A 20,543-nucleotide genomic window follows, 5' to 3' on the forward strand; every position below is an offset into this window, starting at 1 on the left:
CGATAGAAAGTATCCTTCTCCGCATCAGAACTGCAGTCCGTCGGGGCATAAGCCGACACGACAAACAGGCACCGCTTTTTATGCCGCGAGGCATTGAGCTTGATTGAGCTGGATAACCGGACGGCGCAGAGACGACTGTTCACTGGGATCCAATCCAGCAAAGCGCGTTCGGCTCAGGGGCTGAGTGCGACTCCCATGCCATATATTCCACGAGTCGTCACTCCTGGGTCACCGGACACACGGAGGGAGAAGTGTGAAAGAGCTGAGTTCAGCCTTGGCGTTTTGAGATGCACAACCACGCTCGGGTCTTGTATGCGTGTTTCGGAGACACAGCATACATCGATTTTAAGGGAGTACAAGCGTTCAGCAAGCATTGCCTGTTATTATTATTTTGTTTATTTTTTGTAGGCAGCGAGGAGCATAAGGACCTTCGGGCAGATAACTGACAGTCAAATGGCCCAGCGACCTTTTCTTGTGCGGTGGGAAGCGGGTGGGGAGGGTCATCGGTGGACGCTGAACTGCGAGGGCAAATGATACTTCCCGGTTGCCCAGGCCGAGGAAGGGGGTTTGGTTGAGGTACCCCGACTTGAGCCTTCGACTCAAAAGTCTGACCCACAAGGCAGTGGGAGGACGTAGGGTTTTGTTCGGGTACCCTGACCCTAGCCTCTGACTCAAAAGTCTGACCCACGAGGCAGCGGGAAAATGTAGGGTTTCCTTTGGGGACCCTGCCCGGAGCCGACGACTCAACAGTTTGACCTACTCGGCTGCAGGGGGTTGGCATAACCAGAGGGCGCAGGGAATAAGGCATTACTGTCTCATTCCTGATGCGGCTGCGCACAGCAGGTGCCTTTTGAGCGGCACCGGGCTCTTTGGTTTTAAAAGTATATCGACCGTATTGGATAATGCGCCGGCGGTCACGGTTAACCGCTGGGCGATCGGAGTGTGCGGTTTTTGGGGCCGACCTTTTCTGACCCGTCCTTCTTCAGGGGGAGGCAGCATCGCTGCTTCCATAAATATGGACATGCTGGTCGCCTGGGGGAAACTCCTTACTGCTTTCACACTCCTGTCGCAGAAGACAGTACGACTTTACCCCCAGACCGCCTCGTAGCACGATTACTCGTAGTACGGGGTCTCGCTGCTCTTGGTCTGGCTGCTCCCATTTGGCCTTGCTGGCATGGTTGCACCTTGTGGAACGAAGTTCCAGCAGGTGTAGCCCACGGGATCGCTGCAGCACTCAAGCCCGACTACCACGTCAAGGTGGCAGCTTTAGGTCGCGACTCAAGTTGTGTGCCAGGATAAGCACTGTTTTGATCCCAGTTTTTGATATAATTGTTCGCTGAAAAAAGACTACAAGGAGGGCAGCGCACCCTACAAAACTCGTTCTTTGGACACTTTAGCTGACTCTCTCCTAGAAAGTCACTTTCGCAGTTGATTCGGTGCGCGGTGACCAAAAGTCAACCCAAAGTTGCATTGTCCCAGAAGTTGCTCTGAAGAGAGGACATCGATGAACACTGTTGTGGTGGAAAAATTATGAAGAACAAATTGTACCTGTGTCACTTCGGATTCCAGATGGTGCTTTTCTTCCAAGGTGTCTTGAAGATCCTGCCTCGAAACGAAAAGCTCACGGGTTAACACCTCTGCCTTATCTTCGAGCTGAAATGGGTAAGCAGATGAAATCAAAGGATATACCGATAGCTCAAAAAAATATTATGAACACTGCTGTGTTCCGTCAGCTTACATACAACGCAAAAGTTGAATCCACAGTTAAAAAACCGTAACAGACGAAACCAAGCTATACGTTAGACGATATTCCTCGAAAAACGAAAGACGGTGCTGCGGCAAACTTTCCTCCACGACAGGTTGTGCTCGATTCTCCCTGAGCTTGGCTGGAGGTACCACAATTCTGCTAATCGGTGTCAGCGACTTTCTTGTTGTCCGTTCCTATCTAGACTGTCCAAACGAGTGTCTGGAGGTTGTTCCGGGCTATCACATTTCAGTCCCCAATTTTCCTCCACTGCATCCCTTCAAAGAAGGGATGTCCATGAAAGAAGGGCGGTGATGAAGCACCACATTATGTTATCGATGAGGATGATGGATGAACTTCACACCTAGTACAGTAAAGAATCCTATTCGGGAGTCAATTGTTGTCACTTACACTGATGGTCGGAATTCCCGCACCACTGAGACATAGTTTGTTGTTGGCGGAGCAAAAAAGCACATACGGTAGCTGGTGCTCAGGCATTGAAAACATGAACTTGAGAAATTGCGAATGACAGTAAACCTCTGGAAAGCCTGCAATGTTCACCGTCAACCAAGACCAAGCGCACGACCTCTCGAAGAAAGCAACTACCTCTTTCCTCATGATAAACTGTTTAAGGGAGTGCTGAGACCATCAGTGAAGCTACAGGAAATACATGGATGAGAAAATGCCAGGTTGTCCAAACTTGGAGAGGAAGAATCCGGAAAATGGAGGTGGCCTGAAACACTGAGGACTGTCCTATCGGGACTTTGCGCACAAAACTGCGTACTGTTAGAACCTATAATGAGTCAGCATCCGACCGTAAATCGCAACGCTCTTATAGAGACAAGAAACACAGAAATCCCCCGCCGATACCATGCTAACCATTAAAGCCTCCCCCCACAACTCGACGATTTGTAGAGGTATCAAGCTACACGAACTTCCCGAAAACAGTTCCCCGAACCAAGGACGAAAGACTAAAGTTCAAGTAAGAAATTTGAAAAAAACATACTATGTAATTCACTAGAGGACAAAACAGTCCAAACAATCACAATCTAGGATGAGAAATGCAAAGAAACATTCCGATCGCATTGTGAAGCTGTGAATAAATGTAAATTGTCCGGCCTACTGAGATGCAATAATTCAGGTAGATCTGAAACAGTGATAGCACGCTCACTTCGGATGGTAAAATATCCAGACACGACCACGGATATACACTGCTGACAAGCTCATATCAATAGATACGTGACGGATTCGCCAACTGATGTGAATGAGGATGAGTAGGAATCGCAGGAATGTCGATAGAAGTTAAGTTGGTGTTGAGAGGTCTGACGTGGGCGCCGCCCAAACAACGGATCAGGAACTACGGGTTCAAGGACTGGTGATGGACTAACGCGGGACACTTGAAAAACTCACTCTGTCTACTTGCCGATGCATGGAAGTTTTGCTGGAAATCAGACCGGACGCAAGAGCTTCATTCTCGCGTTCCAAATGATTGACCTGATTGCGCAGAGCGGCCACCTGCCGCTCCAGTGCTTGGATTGGCGAGTCCGATTCGATCTGTGCGGCTCTCATTGCACGCCATTCTTTACCGTATTTACACAGCTTGGATGAGCTGACCTGGTAGTGAATCCAAAGCAAGAGTTACGGAGAGAGTCAATAATGGAGAAAAATGAAATGGAATAGTGCCCAAAGCGACCGCAATGGTGTTCAATGTCTACAATGGCGCAACAGAGACGGACGAACCCACAAATCATTTGAAAATGTGGCTTAACATATCGAACCAGGGTTTTCCTTCTCGCGTGTTGGTTTACGGTCAGTTTCCTATTCCGGGTACAAACCCGGATTCACATTGGGCTGGAATCTGTAGAACTCTCAAAGTGAGGATGACTGATGACAGAAACAGTCGAAGTTCTCGACAAATTCATTGCAATGCAGCCGGCGACTTTTACCACAAATCCATGGTAGTCAGGCAACCATTTGATTTGAATTTCCCATGAAAACGAAATCTGTCTCTGACCCTAACTTCGCGGCAATTCTGGTAGAACAAGACGAAAAACTGTGTAAAATGAGCAGTACATCGTGGTTACATAAACCTAAACCTTAGCCATGGTTTCACAAAAAATTCTCTATAGGTCATCATCATCATCATCGTCATCGATAGCATGACATCAGTGTTCAACACCGATGCTTCACTGCCGTACAACCATGATTTATTTGAAAGCCTTAGTGTAAAGAAAAGAGCAAAGTTGGGCGGAGAAGGGACTTAGTGCTGGCTTACCACAATCATTCCGAGGTGCCTATACCTCCAGACATTCACTCAGGCAATCTGGATTGAAACTGACAACAAGAACGCCACTGACATCGGTTGGCAGCCATAACTTGTAGTCTCTTCAACCAGGCACAGTGAGGAGCACACGGTCCCCATCCTGGAAGGCGAGTAGCACCGACAGAACCCAAGCGCTTCGTGATCTCCTTCATATTGATCTACCAAGTCAAGGGTTGGCCGCCTCTCTGAATTGGGCATGGAAAACAGTGCACTCTTCGGCAAACGATGGTTCGGCATACGCAGCACATGTCCCAACCAATGCAGCTTCTGGTGATGGACACACTCTTCTATGGAAGTACCCGTTGGACAAGCGAAAACGCGCTTTCTAACTGCCTCATTACGGATTCGCCGGCACGAACCCACACGGGCTATGGTTTTGAGACAAAGATTGTCGAACACCTGAAGACGTCTCAGTTCCGCTGCTCGAGTAGGCCAAGTCTCACAGCCATGCATGTTAAAAGTAAACCCTTTCGAGGTCCGCACAATGCAGGCAGCCACAGGGTAGAAGAGTTAGCAAGTTCATTCCTTGCTGAATGTTCGATAGAATAGAAGTTCACCGTAATACGTAGTTTAGGGGTTTCTAACCAGACCCGTGGGTTCAAGAAGTTTCTATCTGGACAAATGCGATATACAGATCTTTGTCCGTAATCGGCATGGCTCCGCTACGCGATAGAGGTAAAAAAAATGAAGAAAATGTGTAGGTGTCGATCATCGAGAGACTAATCATGATCCTTGGGGGTTGGTGACTCCAACAACTAACTAGACGGGACAGGGTGGGTCAGCTAATTTGTGTAACACATGTGTCGTTCACTTCATCTTTCCGCTTCAATTCCGGAAGTTGCTGAGATCCTCGTTCGTGCGACTGGGAACTGTCCCAGCACATCAGCCAAAATTCTGCAGCCTCCGGTTGGACAGCGTCAAGCCATTTGGAATGTGAAAAAACTATGAATCGACTTAAAATGCCACGGTTTGGCGATAGCCTATTGATGGAATCCTCCGACTTAGGGCACATGCATTAGCCAAATGCTTTTTCATCAACCTAGTGTAGAAGATGAACGTTAAATAAAAGGAGAGGAAAAACATTGTCTCCTGGGGCATAAGCTCGTTCGTTCTAGCTGAAAGTCAGAAATTAATTTAACGGTTATTGGGGCCAAACTCACACGGGAATTCAATACGAGTAAACCCACGCTCCAAAAGACTGGGACGTCGACAAAACAGACGAAGATCACCAGTTGCACAAACAGCATAAACTTTCCGAATAACCGTCCTACTACTGAGCCAGTGATTAGTAACATGTAAACCTCAATGCAATCCGGCCTAGCTTCGTGTCCGCCCCAATCGGATAAAAGAATCTATTAGGAAATCTAAGCTGAAAGCAGACCGCAATTTTCGTCCGATAACAAGCATCCAATCAGCATTTTTTCTCACGTTTACAAGGGTCGTTAACCATGAACCAATCATCAACATATAATATATGCCGCAGTGCCCGGCACGACCAGTGTGAGGGAACAAGCCCACCATCCTCTGGGTTAATGCTGATGGGAACTGGCACTGCTTCGATCGGACCAGAGCGACCATGACTCGATTAACAGAATTCAAAAGGCATTCACTACAGATGAGAATGAAGACGATGTACGTGAGGGTCGACACTGACATGTCACGGACCTTGTATGATTCACCAAAAGCACAGGCACCATCACCCAAAAGTAGGTACATGTAAGCGGACCGCATATTATTGTGGAAAAAATAGAATACAAATAGTCCAGCTGTAGCACCCTTTCGGTTTCTAGCTGCCTTGCCATCCGAAGGAAGCACGAGGGCCGGGATACTGTCAGGTTGCTCAAGCTCATACAGGGGAAGTCCAGAGGCAGAGATTGGGTCTGAACCACGGACCTTCCGGTCAGTAGATTCGCGCCAGACACGAAATTTTAAGTCACGGCTCCTTGGGCATACAGGAGCTGGAAATTTCTAAGCCGCCGACACTGAACGTGAGAAGTCAGGCGACTAAGGTGGATGGATCACGACATGATTGAGGAAAAAATGGATGCGCCCGAACCTATCAAGACTTGCCGTGTTATCGCTCTCATAAAAAGTCCCAAAGCTACCGATCACTAACTAAGTACTCAAATTATATAGGCTCAAACCCTAGATTACACCGATATCAGGGTCAATTTGATCGAATGTCGGCCAGCTAGCCAGCACTGGAACCTCCGGATATCGAAATCCAGAGCTACTAGCCCAAGTGAAATCGCTGCGTTTTCAAGAAGGAAGGTTGAAAATCTGGCACTGGACCCACGTTCGGAAAAAGAATCTAATAATATTGATTACAAAAATATGCCCCTAGTACGAGATGGCTATCCAAAATATACGAAATTTGTAGCATTCCGACTCAATCGATACCACACTTAAAGAGCGATTTTCGAACTCGCACGACAAAACGATCGCCTGCAGACTGTCCTCTTACAGTGTATATAAAACTGAGGGAATTCACTGATTATCTGCACAATGAGATCTCCAGACAACACCACGAAAATGAGCAAGCAATATCCGGGAGAAGCAGAATTTCACATGGAACTAAATGAGACCGAAACGCACCCGTGCGGATAACGCCATCGTTAGCAGTTCGTTTCCTGCCTCCACATCGATAAACCGTTTGGGCATGGTGACGCGCAGATACTTCAGGACACCTTCGAAATCGAGTCCAAGCAAATCACGTCGGGCCAATCGTAGCAGAGTGAACGCGACTTTCAAGATGAAGACCATACCCTGAGTTGAGAACAAAAGCGGAAATTCAAGCTGGTGTAAGATTGGATAATGAAGGCAACAAGTAGCATTAAATGAAGCACTCTTTGTATACACTTCACCCAATGTGACGCCTTACTACAATCGTAGCATATGCAGCCCATTCAAAGGGAAGCCGTAGCTTCCAAAGCAGCTGAAATTCGGATTGCTTGCGTACACCCAGATGCGTAGGGGGCTTTTGAGATCGTCTGGTCTGTCAATGTTATCAGAAAAGAGGATCAAACACGGATGGACAGCTGTGATTGTCATAATCGTTCATAGCAGCATACCAGTTATGCGTGCGCGTACCTAACTGCAGTACAGTGGTGCCGAGAAAGTGCCCTGCAGATGACCGTACTGAGCCTGCTCTTTGTGCTTTGTAAGCACACCCACAGAATGAAAAAAAGTTCAGCCTAGTTTGCTGGCTGATAGCGTAGGACGGATCTACCCACTGTTTCGTAGGGATGTGATATGAGTAATTTTATCCACGGGGTGACTTTTGGGAGTGAGTAATTCTAAACATTCTGTGTTTGAATGAGTCATGGCAAGGGTTCTACGTACAAAACACTGGATCCTCGCGTTTACGTTTACTGATTAGAAATTCACCTCTTCTTTTGGGTGACGAATAGTTATAGGCGATTCGGAAGAAATGAGCTTCATCACGTCGCGTCTATCTTCTAAGAACAATGGATCGTACCCCTGAATTACATCGGTTACCCTCAACGCTCTTGCTTTGCGCACCATCTTCCCAACAATTTGCAAAATGACTAAGATTACACAAGGCGGTCGCATATGCGGGTCGAAATCTACTTCAAGCATCCTATCAAAGTCTATCAAAGAAATTTGGCAATGAAATCGTTCAGCTGTAGCACCCTTTCCGTGCCTAGATACCATGCCATTCGAAGGAAGCACGAGGGCTGCGATTATGCCAGATTACTCAAACCTAGATAGAGTAAATCGAGAAACAGAGATAGATTTGAACCATGGACCTTCCGGCCCAGTGCCTAGATACCATTCGAAGGAAGCACGAGGGCTGCGATTATGCCAGATTACTCAAACCTAGATAGAGTAAATCGAGAAACAGAGATAGATTTGAACCATGGACCTTCCGGCCCAGAAATCTGCGCTCTAACCATCTCGATTGCCAGGAAAAAAAAGGACTAACCTCAGCCAGAAACAAGTCCACAATATGAAAGACGAGCTGCAGTGGGAACTTGGCGGTGAACAGCGTCAGAAACCATTGACTCGCGTACATATGCGTCTCCAGACCCAATTCAGAAAAGTGTTTGGCCACGTCGGGGAGTTGATCCTACGAGAAAAAAGTCGATAGGACATTACAGAATGCGTGACTTCAGCAGTAAAGCGGATGAGGTGAAACATGAAGACGTGCTTGAATGGTGAACACAATACGAAATCTCTGGAGCAAAGTTGACTAAGAAGCACAAGATGCGCCTGTGGAGCTGAAGAAACGTTAGTTATCGAGGTGGAGGCTGTCCGTCATTTGGGGGGGACGCAGGTTCCTGGAGAGCTTCACTCTGGGCCCTGATCCACAACTTTTTGTAGCGACTGAGTCACCATTCCACGTTTCATAATCGGATGAGCATGACTCTGAATAAAACAACTGGCTAGTCCGTCAATATATGACTGTACATACCACACACACACTCTCAAGTTTTCTGCGCTATCTTTCACGTGCAGTTAAGTACCGACAAGGTCATAGACTGCACAAGAGTATAAGAATACCCCCCAGTGCTGACACCGGTTGATACACACAGAGTCAAGGAAGCCGTGAAACATAGGAAAACTGCGTTGTGTATGAAAAAAAGCATCTCAACAACATTGTCCCAGTTGTTAAAAATGAGGATGAAGAAGAACAGGGGCATCTACCTGGAATGTTGAAAGTGCACGTGCCTGATACCCTTCCAAGGTCCTTACAAAGAATCTCAGTCTTAACCCCTTTCTGTTCCCTCACATGGCTCTACTCGAATTACGACAGTATCCCAAACGTTTACAGTCTGAAACTGACTGAAAACAAGACGCTTGTGACCAAAAATTCTTTCGCTGAGCCAAAGTGGCACATACTCCAACTGTTCGTGAAGGTGAAGCCAATCTATGCTGTAAACCCGAGGAGCACTGTTCAGCTGTTTCATCTTTATTGCGAATAATCAGCAGTGCGCATCGGACGAAACTCCAGAGAGTCTCGAACCCCCGACTCGTAGTCTGAACACTTAACCATTCGACCAAGAGCCACTGATTAGCAGTGTGATTAGCTCGTTCCCAGACAGGATATGGCGTCACTTTCCAGCTTGGATTTTTAGGTTAGGTTTTCGGGGTTTTAAAACAGCCTTTCAGGGTCGGCACTGAATCCGGACAAACAGAAGCCCCAAATGAGCGTGCTGCAAGGCGAGCGAATCGGTCAGTCCTAGTGCTGGGACATGGAACATATTCAAATTGGAATGGGGTACGGTAGAACAAGGAATACGTGAAAATATAAGAAGGAAGGTGTCAGCAGTAGCCTGTTTTCACTTACCCGTCTTGCTGTATGCAGCAAATAAGCCGACCCAGTTGCGGACACCAGGCGAAGGCCCATTTCGCATCCGAGTATTATCAGTCGAAGACACTATGGTTGTACGTGAAATGGGATTCTGCCAGGGCACCCAGACTTAGGAAAGAGGACAATTGCGCTCTTCGACCACAGCTTTTGGCTGACCGCAAGGTAGCGGAATTTGGTGGAAAACGCAAGCGCATTGCCATTTCTATAGAGCAAGTCGCCAAGTACATTCTCCCTCCCCAACCTGGATGGCCAGGAGACTGTGTTGTTCAGATCACTAACTATTGACCATTCTGGTATGAAAAACTGTGAGCGTCGCACGGACACAACCCAGTATAGATCAATGGGTCACGGAGGCACAAGAGCCGTCGCAGTAAAAGACACGTGCAACTCCAAACCATCTTGTCCATAGAGATCACACCAGCAAACCAATCAGCTGGATTCACTAGACGCCACCAGGAACAGTAGAATCCATAACAATCAGGTTACACTAACCATTATTCTATCAAGAAAAAGTCACGTGAAAGCGTTGACCTTGACACGGCTGACCAATGACCTCTTCTTAAAAGTCTCAGCTGAGAGCGAATATATGTCGCTTTTATAGAAAACATTACATGCCTGATGAAGCTTCAACCGGAACTCCTGTTTATAAACAATATTGTCCTTGTTTGTTTGACGAGAAGTCACCGTTCCATAACACTGCAATCAATCAGCAGATTCATTGCTGGTCGAGATTTCACTATTTACACAAAGGCATAGTTAGGTTAACTGATTAGGTTATACAGCAGGCGGAGAAAAGATCTTGCAAGATGTCCTCCCGTTCCTTCACTCGCAGCTGTATCGAATTCCACTCCAGGCAGAATTCTTGGTCTGAAGGAATTCGAAGGTCACATTTGCAGCACACGGTGAGCGCGACTAACGATCTCGACACCTCGTCTTTTGGATGCGGGAGAGGAGATCACTCTTTCCACCAGCTACGGAACAAGGCTACTGGTTGTACAGCCAGCCCAACACGGTCATTCTTGGTAACCTCAGTTTCCGTAGTAGTAGGGTCCGGAAGAAATTTACATGGTATAGATTGATTCCAGCAATCTGTTGAACCACGTCGAGTTAAGCGCAAAGCCCCAAATGGAGGTTTATCTACAAATGCGGTACTATAAGTACAATAATAAAATGATAAAGCTTTACAAATCGTGGGACTATGCCGGCTTCTATACACCGGTTTAGGAACTGCTAATTCCTAACGGGTCTCAAAGTCCACACCGACTCGGAGCCACGTGTTTACAAGCTAGCGAAACCACGTGGGAACTTAAACGATACGTCCGATGACAAGGTCAAAGAACGGTTTACGTTCAGGTCAAAAACAAAACAAAAACAAACAAAAAAGCACAGACCAAAATAACAAAGGGGAATCGCGTTGTACAATATAAAAAATAGAAGAAATCAACACATGGACAGGAGACGAACAAAACAGTTCCGCCCAATTCCTTCTCCTAGTGGCGGATAAGGGATTCGGATGCCAGTTAATTGTCCGATTGTCGGACACTATCTTGTTCTTGCTACTACAAGATCCCTATTCTTATCACACGAAAACGTGAGCCAAAGAGAAGAGGGAATCATGAAAATAATAGATGTTATTATCGCCATCTTCTGGCCATGTGTGAGTCCTCCCAGACAAGTGACAACGTGATTAACATTCCTGGTTAAGGCATTTCAGAAAGCCTGGCTACCGATTGGAGTTCGCAGGTGCAGTCACAATCCGGAACAAACGGATCGTGACTGAAAACCGAGCACTCAGAACGGATGGAAGCGATACAGCAACTATGTTAAGCACAATACGCCCCCGAAGCTAGGTGGGCTAACCAACGGCGAGTTGAGATCGTGATTCACTCTTTTACCCAACGATACCTTAGAACAGATAAACATCAGATGTGAGGATAGAGTCATTGGCATATTTACCAAGTGGCTATGATAGGCAGAAATATCACAATCTAATGATAAAATGGTTGACCCCACACACACAAAATAAACTCTCACCTGGACAATTTTCTCCAACTGATAAAGTCGCATGTGTAGTCCGTCAAAGTCATTCAGAAACAACTCCCGAACACCGTAATGGTTGTTCACCTGGACCATGAGCGCAAACGCTTGTTCCACGGGCATCTGGAAGATAAGGGCAATGTTTCGTTGGATGATGGCAAACCATGACATTCAAGCGATAGCGTACAGAGTATGCTAGCCGAGGGCTGCAATGTCTTTCTGGACCCGGCGTTTCGTTTAACGGACTATCTGAATGACAACTAAGAGACGAAGTACGATGATCGAGATTAACATATAACAGGCAACCGGCGTTACCATCGTCTGGCTAAGCGGAAGAACACACTGTACATCGCATCTACCAAACATTCGACCAGTTTCCCACTTGAAATCCAAGCTACCAACAAAATAGAATGCGTTTTTGGACACAAGTCATAATCGATTCTGTGAAGCCAGTGAACACCTGCGAAACGAAAGATGGAATCAAACAAGAAGCTGGGGGCACTCGAGTTAAATTTAACGTCCAGCCCTAAGTGGGTGCTTTGGTTCGGAATGCGTACTGTGGCCCGTCAATTACAGGTAAGGGTCCTGAAAAATATGCGTCCGTATTCAATAGGGAGTGTGATGTTCACAAGCTACTGAACTGATCTGTTCCAACGCCTGTGAATGACGGTCAAATAGGATTTACTAAAGCAGCTACTGGGACCCTGGAGTTCAGCTGTAGCACCCTTCTAATGCCTAGCTGCCATGCCACCCGAAGAAAGCACCAGGGCTGGGATACTGCCAGGTTGCCCAAACCTAGACAGGGGAAGTCGAGAGGCGGAGGTCGGTCAGTAAATTCACGCTCTATCCACTTGGGCCACCTCACCCCCTACTGGGACCCTAAGAAAGAAGTAACCACGGAGTTTGAGAGCACAACTGCTTACTTCTATTTGGACCCGGGCGACCCGACAATACCCCACACACGGTTGGTCACGAATCTATTTTGGCGCATCTCCAGAGCATCAACTACTTTATATATCGATTGAGAAGCTACCGGCCACTTTGATTCGTTCACAGGTCAGGATTACCCAGATTTACAGTCAAAAGTAGGAACAACAAACCCGCGTAACGTGAAAGATCCCTTTAAACCCATCTGACAGGTTCAATCAGAATGAACTGCATTGTAGAGTGTGGTTTCAGGATTGGCCAGACCTTGTCTGTCCGTAGGGAATGTGAACCAGTTCAGCCATAAACATTCCTTGGTGATAAATGATTACCTGCGACATCTGTTGAAGTGGTGAATTGACGTAAGCACTCTGGTTGGTCACTCTTGTTATGGCTCACAAAACAGTACCGAACTGAGCCAAGTACTACGTCGTACAACAGGATAGACACCAAGTTACATACAGCCTTCAAGCGTGAACAATCTCGTCCATTCTGACGGGACACTGGAGTGATGGTGACAAGCTCGAATCCAACCCAAGTGACCAGGATTCAACTCACAGTACGGTCCACCGCGCAGTGTTGATAAGCTCTAGCGAAGGCGGAGCTGCAACCCATCGCTACCCAGCTGGTGTGAAATAATCAGGATAATCACGATGGGGGCAGAAGCATAGGTATACGGAGACAAACTCCTCAAGAAGCCTGGCAAGGATAGTGTCTACACTATTGCTGCTGCCATTCCGCGATGGCCTTGGACCCGGAAAATCAGATGCAGCACAGCTGTGAGCGGTGGTTCCATGCAACGTGCATCATCCGTCACTTGGTGAAATTGAGACATTGAACCAACACAGAATAAGGACTGAGTTCATGTGCAACAGCCAATTGTAAAGTACATGCGAACCGGCCCGTGCACGCTGGATTACGGCTAACAAACAGAGCGAGTGAAAGCTAATCCGTTCGATCAGCAATTCGTCATGCTGGTTGAAGTGAAGAAACCACTGTCGTACAACAGGTCAGTGGAAAGCGAACTGTGCAACAAAACTTCAGCAAGGTTCGATTAGAAGTGTGGCCGATCAGTTTGCTTTCAAAACACATGTTAAGAGGACCCGATTCCGGATCCTGAATCTAAGTTGCACTAAAAGCAGTGTCGCCGAGGAAGTGGTGAAGGCTAAAACCACTTTCAATGTTTTACACTCTACGTATGTCAAGGGAATTAGGGCAAAGAATTTGAGGTACGAACAATCTGTTACAGGTACTTCTCGAGCACGGATCTTATACGAGAAATCATATAGGAATTCGAACAAGTTACTTCAAAGGCTACGAAACTATGCTTAGCCTTAGCGTGTCCTCTTCAAAGTCGACTGAGACCTGCGAATTGTGGACGAACGAACGAGTAAAAAACAAAGGTAAGTTATCGGAGGGCAGCGTCCGAACCAACGGTATGAGTGAAACACGAAACCTAGTAAAAAAACAGGTATCAACAGTCAGTGTTGAGCGATGTGCAACTTACATGCAGCAAAAGTACTGCAGCAAAGAAGGATAGGCCTTGACAATAGCCAACCTCCTCATCGTAAAGGGCGTAGGCTCGACCAACTTGAAACAAATACTCTTGCCCGACCTGTTGGCGGAAGAAGCTGTGAGCGGGAAATGTGCGGGCGAGATCACGCTGAATCACGGCATCGTGCTTACATGGCTGCCGGGGTAAACGAGACAAAATTGAGACGAAGTAAGACCGACATTGCGTTGAGGGTAGGAACACGATTGATAGAGGTATTAGGTGAGTTATTGGTTACGAACACTTTAAGAACAAGGCCGTTGTGTACTGGTGTGACGGTGCCACTACCGATGGGGAAGCAAGCGAGTAGTATGTGTTGTTCTTGGAATTTCGCTTTGCGTCTCTTGAAAAGGGGCGATCTATTGCGGAATTTGTGGAGTTGCTTTGTAACATTTGCTTGGATTTGAGCGATGATTGGTTGGAGCCAATGAATATCCAGGGAAGTTCAAGAAGACGCGTTCAGGAGAAGATGGAGGTCCAGTTTTTGTAAATAAGATGCAAATGAGAGTTTTGTTTCCCTGTCCAATGGTCCGTAACCGGTTAGTTGGCATTTTCTAATAAATAACTCCGCAGCGAAGGTCCTCTTTCTTTCACTGGTAGCGTCGAACTATTTCGAAGCTTGCAATATTCTCATCACACGTTAAAAAGACAGGCGGAAATGTAACACAAGACGCGAACAGCTACGAGGAAAAGGTCTCTCACAGTCTTACGACGTTCCACATAACAGATAGTCGTTTGTAAACCAGACGGGCGCACTTAGGAAGGGCGGACACACCGATGTGCGTTAGTAGAGACAAAATGTCAATAACTTGAGCGAACAGATTGATGAACCAATCAGAAAAACATTACGAAAATGAATGGAGCAACAAATATGATGAATTTAGATTTGCAGGTATAAACGAGAGGAGATCAGTTGCTCATGGGACTACAGTTAACATAAGCCCTCTTTACAGTCATGAGAAAAACAATCGCAGTACCAACGCTTCTGCATTGTTTTTCACCTTTAGCTAGCAACAAGAGAAATAACCACAACGTCGAGAACTGCTTACTTTTGTGAGTAAAATTCGATAGACGCTCATTAAATCCGATTCTCCCGAGGTGCATGAAGCCAACAATGGCCATACTTCGGCACGCAGGGCATCCGGAACACCAAGATTCACCAGGCGTTTGATTCGTAACCAAAACGCGTTACCTACAACCTCGCTCCGTGGTCCCATTGTTCCGCTCAGTAGCAATTTATCAGGGTTACTAGCCGAAGGGCACAGTGGAGGTGGGTTCTCCTTCAGCTTGGCATGCCATTCAGGAATGAGTGATCCCCAGTCTTTCAGCAATTGATCGTCGGTGACCTCTTGTGATACATACCCGTGACCGCTCATCAATGGTTCATTTTCATCGTCATCCTCGTTGTCGAAAGATCCTGTGGGGAGGAGAAAGAGAACAGAAAAAAATGGTGATCAAGAACAAAAGGTAAGCTGACGCCAGCCGAAAAACGGTGAAGTTTCTGCACCAGATACACACTTGTAAATGAATAGCTGCACAGTGTTACAAGAGCGATATTATTCCTGGTCGCCTGTTTGTTGTGTCTTAAAAGGGAAGTTCATTTGGTTATCGTTTTCCAATTTGAAGCCAAAATCTTACTGGCGGCTTGAAGTAGGCGTGTTGCAGTCAAGTGAACCAGGTCGTACGTAGGTTTAATCCACAGTGAATGGCTCATACGGTTGGATGCTAGATCCACATAATGTCGGTGTCCGTAACGGATAACATATACTACACCGAACCATCGCGCACCTGTTATGACAGTACCAATCCATGTTTTTAGCTGATCTCCTAGAAGGAAGTGCCAACCGTGCAAATTTACAAAACTCGCTTTCACGTTTGCGGACGACGCGGCTGGCGACTTCGTTATAACTATTAGCGCGGTCAACCATCTACAGTGGCAGAAAGGAGACATTCAACAACCGGCGGAATAGTTCATTGTTGTTGGTTTGGAAACAGGGTTTATCTAACCCTCCTTTCCCCCGAAAAAAAACAACTCTTTCACGGGAGGGCAAAGAACAAGAAGCCAGTCTTTCGACGAGAATTTCGGGGGGGGGGGGGCGTATAAAAATGGGTCAAACAGATTTTGGAGCACAAGTCACCACAGGCTTACCCGTTTTGAGGTCAACTGCCAGTGTGGACTGTGGGCTTGGACCAACACTTGTGGGGCCTTGAGTCAAGCCAGAGGGAACTATCTTGAGTGCTTCAACAAATCGGCCGATGAATAAATTCTGTTCTTCATCGACGTACTGCAATGAGATCAACAAAAAAAACGGATTCGATCGATATGAAGAAGCAATCGCAGATGGCTTTCTGAAAGCAACCGAGGATGTGGTGAATGAAGATGAAGTTGACCACCTCGAATTGAATAATAACAGTATTGAATGTTGAATAATAACGCAGTATCATACAATGCACGGTGTTTGCACCCGATTAATTCCCAAACTTGCCAAAGAATAGAAAAACAAGTGACCCCGTATGCATTTATGAGAGCGTCCGCAACTTGCCATTGCTCGAGGTCATATCTTCTTTATATAGAATTCTCCGCACGATAGACTGAATGGGATCAATCCCACGTAATTAGAACCAACCAAGTTGAGAACCACGTAACCTCAAGTACGGACCCCGTGAATTGAGTCAAACCAACAGCGTGCTGAGATCAGGTGAAGTTGTTAGTCCGGACACGCAAAATCGTTGGGAGCAGGTGTGCCTACATAGATCACGCGACACATCAGCTGTGGACAAATAGGGCCCCTGTGACGGATTCGAACAGGGCGGACTCAACTAATAATTTAAATGGGCCTCACACTACTTAACAACTTTGAGCAGATAATTTTCGGGAATCGGGGTAGATACAACCGTTTCCTCTTCTTGAACACACTGGAGATAGATGCAACAGGGAAGGGGTACTATTACTGGCAGATATATGAAGCGAGACTCATGATCAAAGAGTCCTATGGGTGATTAACAGGAAACCTGTTGACTAACCTCGGACAAATGGATGGTAAAGTCTTGTATCACGGGCTTCCGGTCTGCCATCAACCAGAACAGTTCGTCCGATCGATAGATACGCGCACGACACACTCGATAGAGCGAGAAGGGCCTGTCCAAACTTGACAGTACCAAACGGACACACACGGTGAAGAAGATGCACTCATCTACGGAAAAATAAAAGGAAATTTAGGCAAGACAAGCATGAGTTTTCCCTATGGAAGATGGGACCTGAATCAGATTACTGTAAAACTTCAAACAGATAGAGTTCCACCGCGGAAAAGGATGTGGATTAGTGTGAGGTAAACAGAGAGCGTCCACCATTGCACTACACTGCCTAATCTAAACGGTTCGAATTGATGAACAAAATCGAGAACAACTCGGTCAAAAAGTACAGACAGAGTCCGGAAAATTCATTGCAAGCTGTGTTTCATGATACAGAATGGTGTCGACCAACAAATGAGCAGAAAACGTTATTCATAGTCGTTCGGTTGTAACACCCTTTCGGTGCCTTGCCGCTATGTCACCTGAAGGAAGCACGAAGGCGGAGATACTGCCAGGTTGCCCAAGCCTAGGCAGGGGGAGTCGAGGAGCAGAGGTCGGTTCTGAACCATGGACCTTCCCTCCAGTAAATTCGCGCTCTACTCAATTGAGCCATCTTGCCCTAATTGAGTGTAGGATAGTACAATGATGATCCATCACAAAAGAAACCCTTGAGGAGGGAGTTGAGGATGACGAGTTTCTTTTCGGCAAGACCATGTAGAGAAGAACACAAGATAGTTTGTCGGTTCACAAATGGCTGAAGTCAGTTTAGATTGGTCAGTCTTCAAACGAGTGAAAACAACCCACGTCAATACTAATACGGCATCACTAAAAGGCTTTCCCCCGTCCAACCAGTTTTAAGCGAGAGCTCAGCGTGGTAGCAGTCTCGGATATCCTGTCACACGATCGCGAGAAAAGTTTCGAATATATTAAACGTTTAAAACAAAGCCCGGAAAACACAAGTCAAAACTCAATATACACGGACTGTCCTAGTTGTTCTGCAATGTGGAATTACATTTTACACTCACAAGTGTCTTCTGCTTTGACGTTTTCGAGACTATGGTTAGTTCACCTATATTTCTCGACGTAATCAGCAAGTGACGGGAAACTAAAAGGTATACCAGTTTAAACTACTTCCAACTTCCATAAATTGTTTAACTAGAAGGTCAGTCTAAAGGAGATTCGAGACTGTTTTTTGGCCGCCGTCAGGTTACACAAAAACCGTACTACTTAGTGGGCGCAGTTCCAGTATTCGAGAAAATTGCTCAGGTTAAGCAAATATCTCAATTTTGAACTACCTTCGTCTCAAAACACAGTCGACAATTCCCCAGTGTTGTTTTTAATTATGCGCCAAATTTGGCAATGGCCAATAACCCGCTCTCGCAAACATTCGATTGCTCTATCCTGATTTGCCAGAACTCACAACCTCTCTGTTGAAGGACAAGCAGCTCCGTGAAGAATCCTTCATTAAAGATGATCCAGTCCATTTGTAATGCACTACTCACAAGGTTGCTGAAAACTCTACGACAGCCAACGACCGGTTTCGCCCTTCTTGGGGCTCATCAGGTAGGCACAGTCCCCGAGTTTCCGTCAACCTTGTTCTACTTGAAACCAAATTGTACGAAATTAGCGAAATACACTCATTTGCAAACTAACTCGGGGACTGCGCCTACCTAATGAGCCTCAAGGGCGAAACCGGCCGTGGGGTGGCGACAAGTTTTCAGCAACCTTATGAGCAGTACATTACAAAGATACACATGTATCGCGATATCTCGAATATCATAGCGACTGAAACATGAGGAGACCTGGTGCAGCACATTCAGTTGCCTGGATACATCACAAACGAGAGATTCAACTGGGTTCCAGGTGAGTCTCTCGAAAAAACAAATGAGTTTGCAAACGAGTGTATTCCGCTAATGATCCAGTCCATAATAATGCGTTCAATCGCAAACAAATTAGCATTTGTCATGTCCTGAATTGTTTCAGACAGGTAAGGCCCGATTCACCTACAACACCAATGAAGTAAACTCGGAACTGACAAGGGTGGCCGGTTCGTTCGCGTTAAACATCACGTTGCGAATGTAAATCTCCTCCAAATCGATAGCCGGACAACTTTGTTACCAAGAGGATTTCACGTAGCAGGCACAAACGGATTTGCAGAGCTGTTTCATTCAAAGAATTTCCCGGATGAGGGTTCTTTAAAAAGCAGGGAGCCGTGATGAATGGCTACTCCTTATAGGGAGGGAGTACTGTATTAACATGAAGGTGAGCTGCACCGGACGAACGTGCTACCAGTCTTTATGTTCATTACTATAAGTGTTGAGTGATCCGAATGCGTTTTACGGCGAACATTGCATGTATAGGTTACATGTATACAACACGTTTGGACACAGTGTAACCTATCTATAAAGGAGATGATTCTCGGATATTCAATGCGTTTGTGATTGAAATATCCATCCGCTTATCCGGAAGAAGGATGAAAGGTGCGCGGTGAGGTGAAAATGTTTCCCTACAANATACCTCCCCACTGGGTGACCGGCCATCAAGTGAAACTCCCGGGGGAACGTAAAAGTGAATTAACTCAGATCAATAGAGAGTAAATGTAAAACGTTATTTTGACAATATTCTCCAAAGATAAATCACCGAATGAACATTAATCACGTTCGGATGACAAGTAGTGAAACCAGAAGTATCTCCGTGACCAATAGGTGTTCACCGGATAGAAGGAACATGTACCTCGTCTCAGAAATCAGTTTTAGTTAGACCTCAGCGAAGTACGGGTCACTCAACCAAATGCTTGCTTAGTGAACTAAAGTTTAATGAGTCAGATCGATAGGTTGGATCGAAGTAAATCGAGATGGTTTGTAAAAACTGCCCCTCCGACTATGCTAAAAAAATGTGCGATGAAATTGGAGCCTCTATGTTCACTCAGACCTAAGTAAACACACTACGATGTTGTCAAGAGCTGAAAAACTTCGTTACATTTCAGGTAAAGCAAAAGCCCTGTCGATCGCTCAGGATTTTGGCCGCAAGACTTGTTTTTCACCTTTGGTGATCCGCGAAAAACAAGCGCGATCTCATAGTGTAGTAGCAACAGACCGAATGATTCTACCCACAAAATCTGGGAAGAGGAATACTGTCTGCAAAGAAACAAGACTAAGGTACTTGATGTAGTCATGTTCAATGTTTGACGCCATTAACAAAGGGGACGCACCATAGCATCATTGTCACCTGATGTGGATCACGTGCACAGTCGCAATGCTTATTTACTGTGCTGAATGTATTCTCAAAGTCAGAACGCTGCACGCAACTCACCTTGAATTTTGGCAATTAATGTATCCTCTCACTATTCGATGTTCTCTTAATCAATATTTGTTCCAGTGGGTGAGGCTAATCTAAGTCAAAGGGCTGAGAATCACAGTGCAGCTTCCTCATCCTTACTCGGAGTCATCAACAGTAAGCAGCACCTCAGGAAACCCGAGAAATTTCGAACCAACCACGTCCAAGCTAGTAGCTGAGCCCTAAATCATTCGACGACGAGCGGCCAATCTGCCGTAGG

General features: G+C 46.2%; 1 protein-coding gene across 1 annotated transcript in view; it reads right to left on the reverse strand.

Moving 5' to 3' along the window:
* Window positions 1-20,543, reverse strand: part of T265_10936 (hypothetical protein) — a gene marked incomplete at both ends in the record, with an annotated part of 50,695 nt that overhangs the window by 4,822 nt on the left and 25,330 nt on the right. The window contains 9 exons of the mRNA XM_009177452.1: window positions 1,549-1,653; window positions 3,155-3,358; window positions 6,663-6,863; window positions 8,014-8,157; window positions 11,437-11,562; window positions 13,871-14,053; window positions 14,965-15,332; window positions 16,065-16,200; window positions 16,940-17,109. Of these exons, the coding sequence (XP_009175716.1) occupies window positions 1,549-1,653; window positions 3,155-3,358; window positions 6,663-6,863; window positions 8,014-8,157; window positions 11,437-11,562; window positions 13,871-14,053; window positions 14,965-15,332; window positions 16,065-16,200; window positions 16,940-17,109 (1,637 nt within the window). The remainder of the gene's footprint in view (window positions 1-1,548; window positions 1,654-3,154; window positions 3,359-6,662; window positions 6,864-8,013; window positions 8,158-11,436; window positions 11,563-13,870; window positions 14,054-14,964; window positions 15,333-16,064; window positions 16,201-16,939; window positions 17,110-20,543) is intronic.

Source organism: Opisthorchis viverrini (genome assembly GCF_000715545.1).
Source record: "Opisthorchis viverrini unplaced genomic scaffold opera_v5_424, whole genome shotgun sequence".
In the NCBI taxonomy this organism is placed as follows: Eukaryota; Metazoa; Platyhelminthes; class Trematoda; order Opisthorchiida; family Opisthorchiidae; genus Opisthorchis; species Opisthorchis viverrini.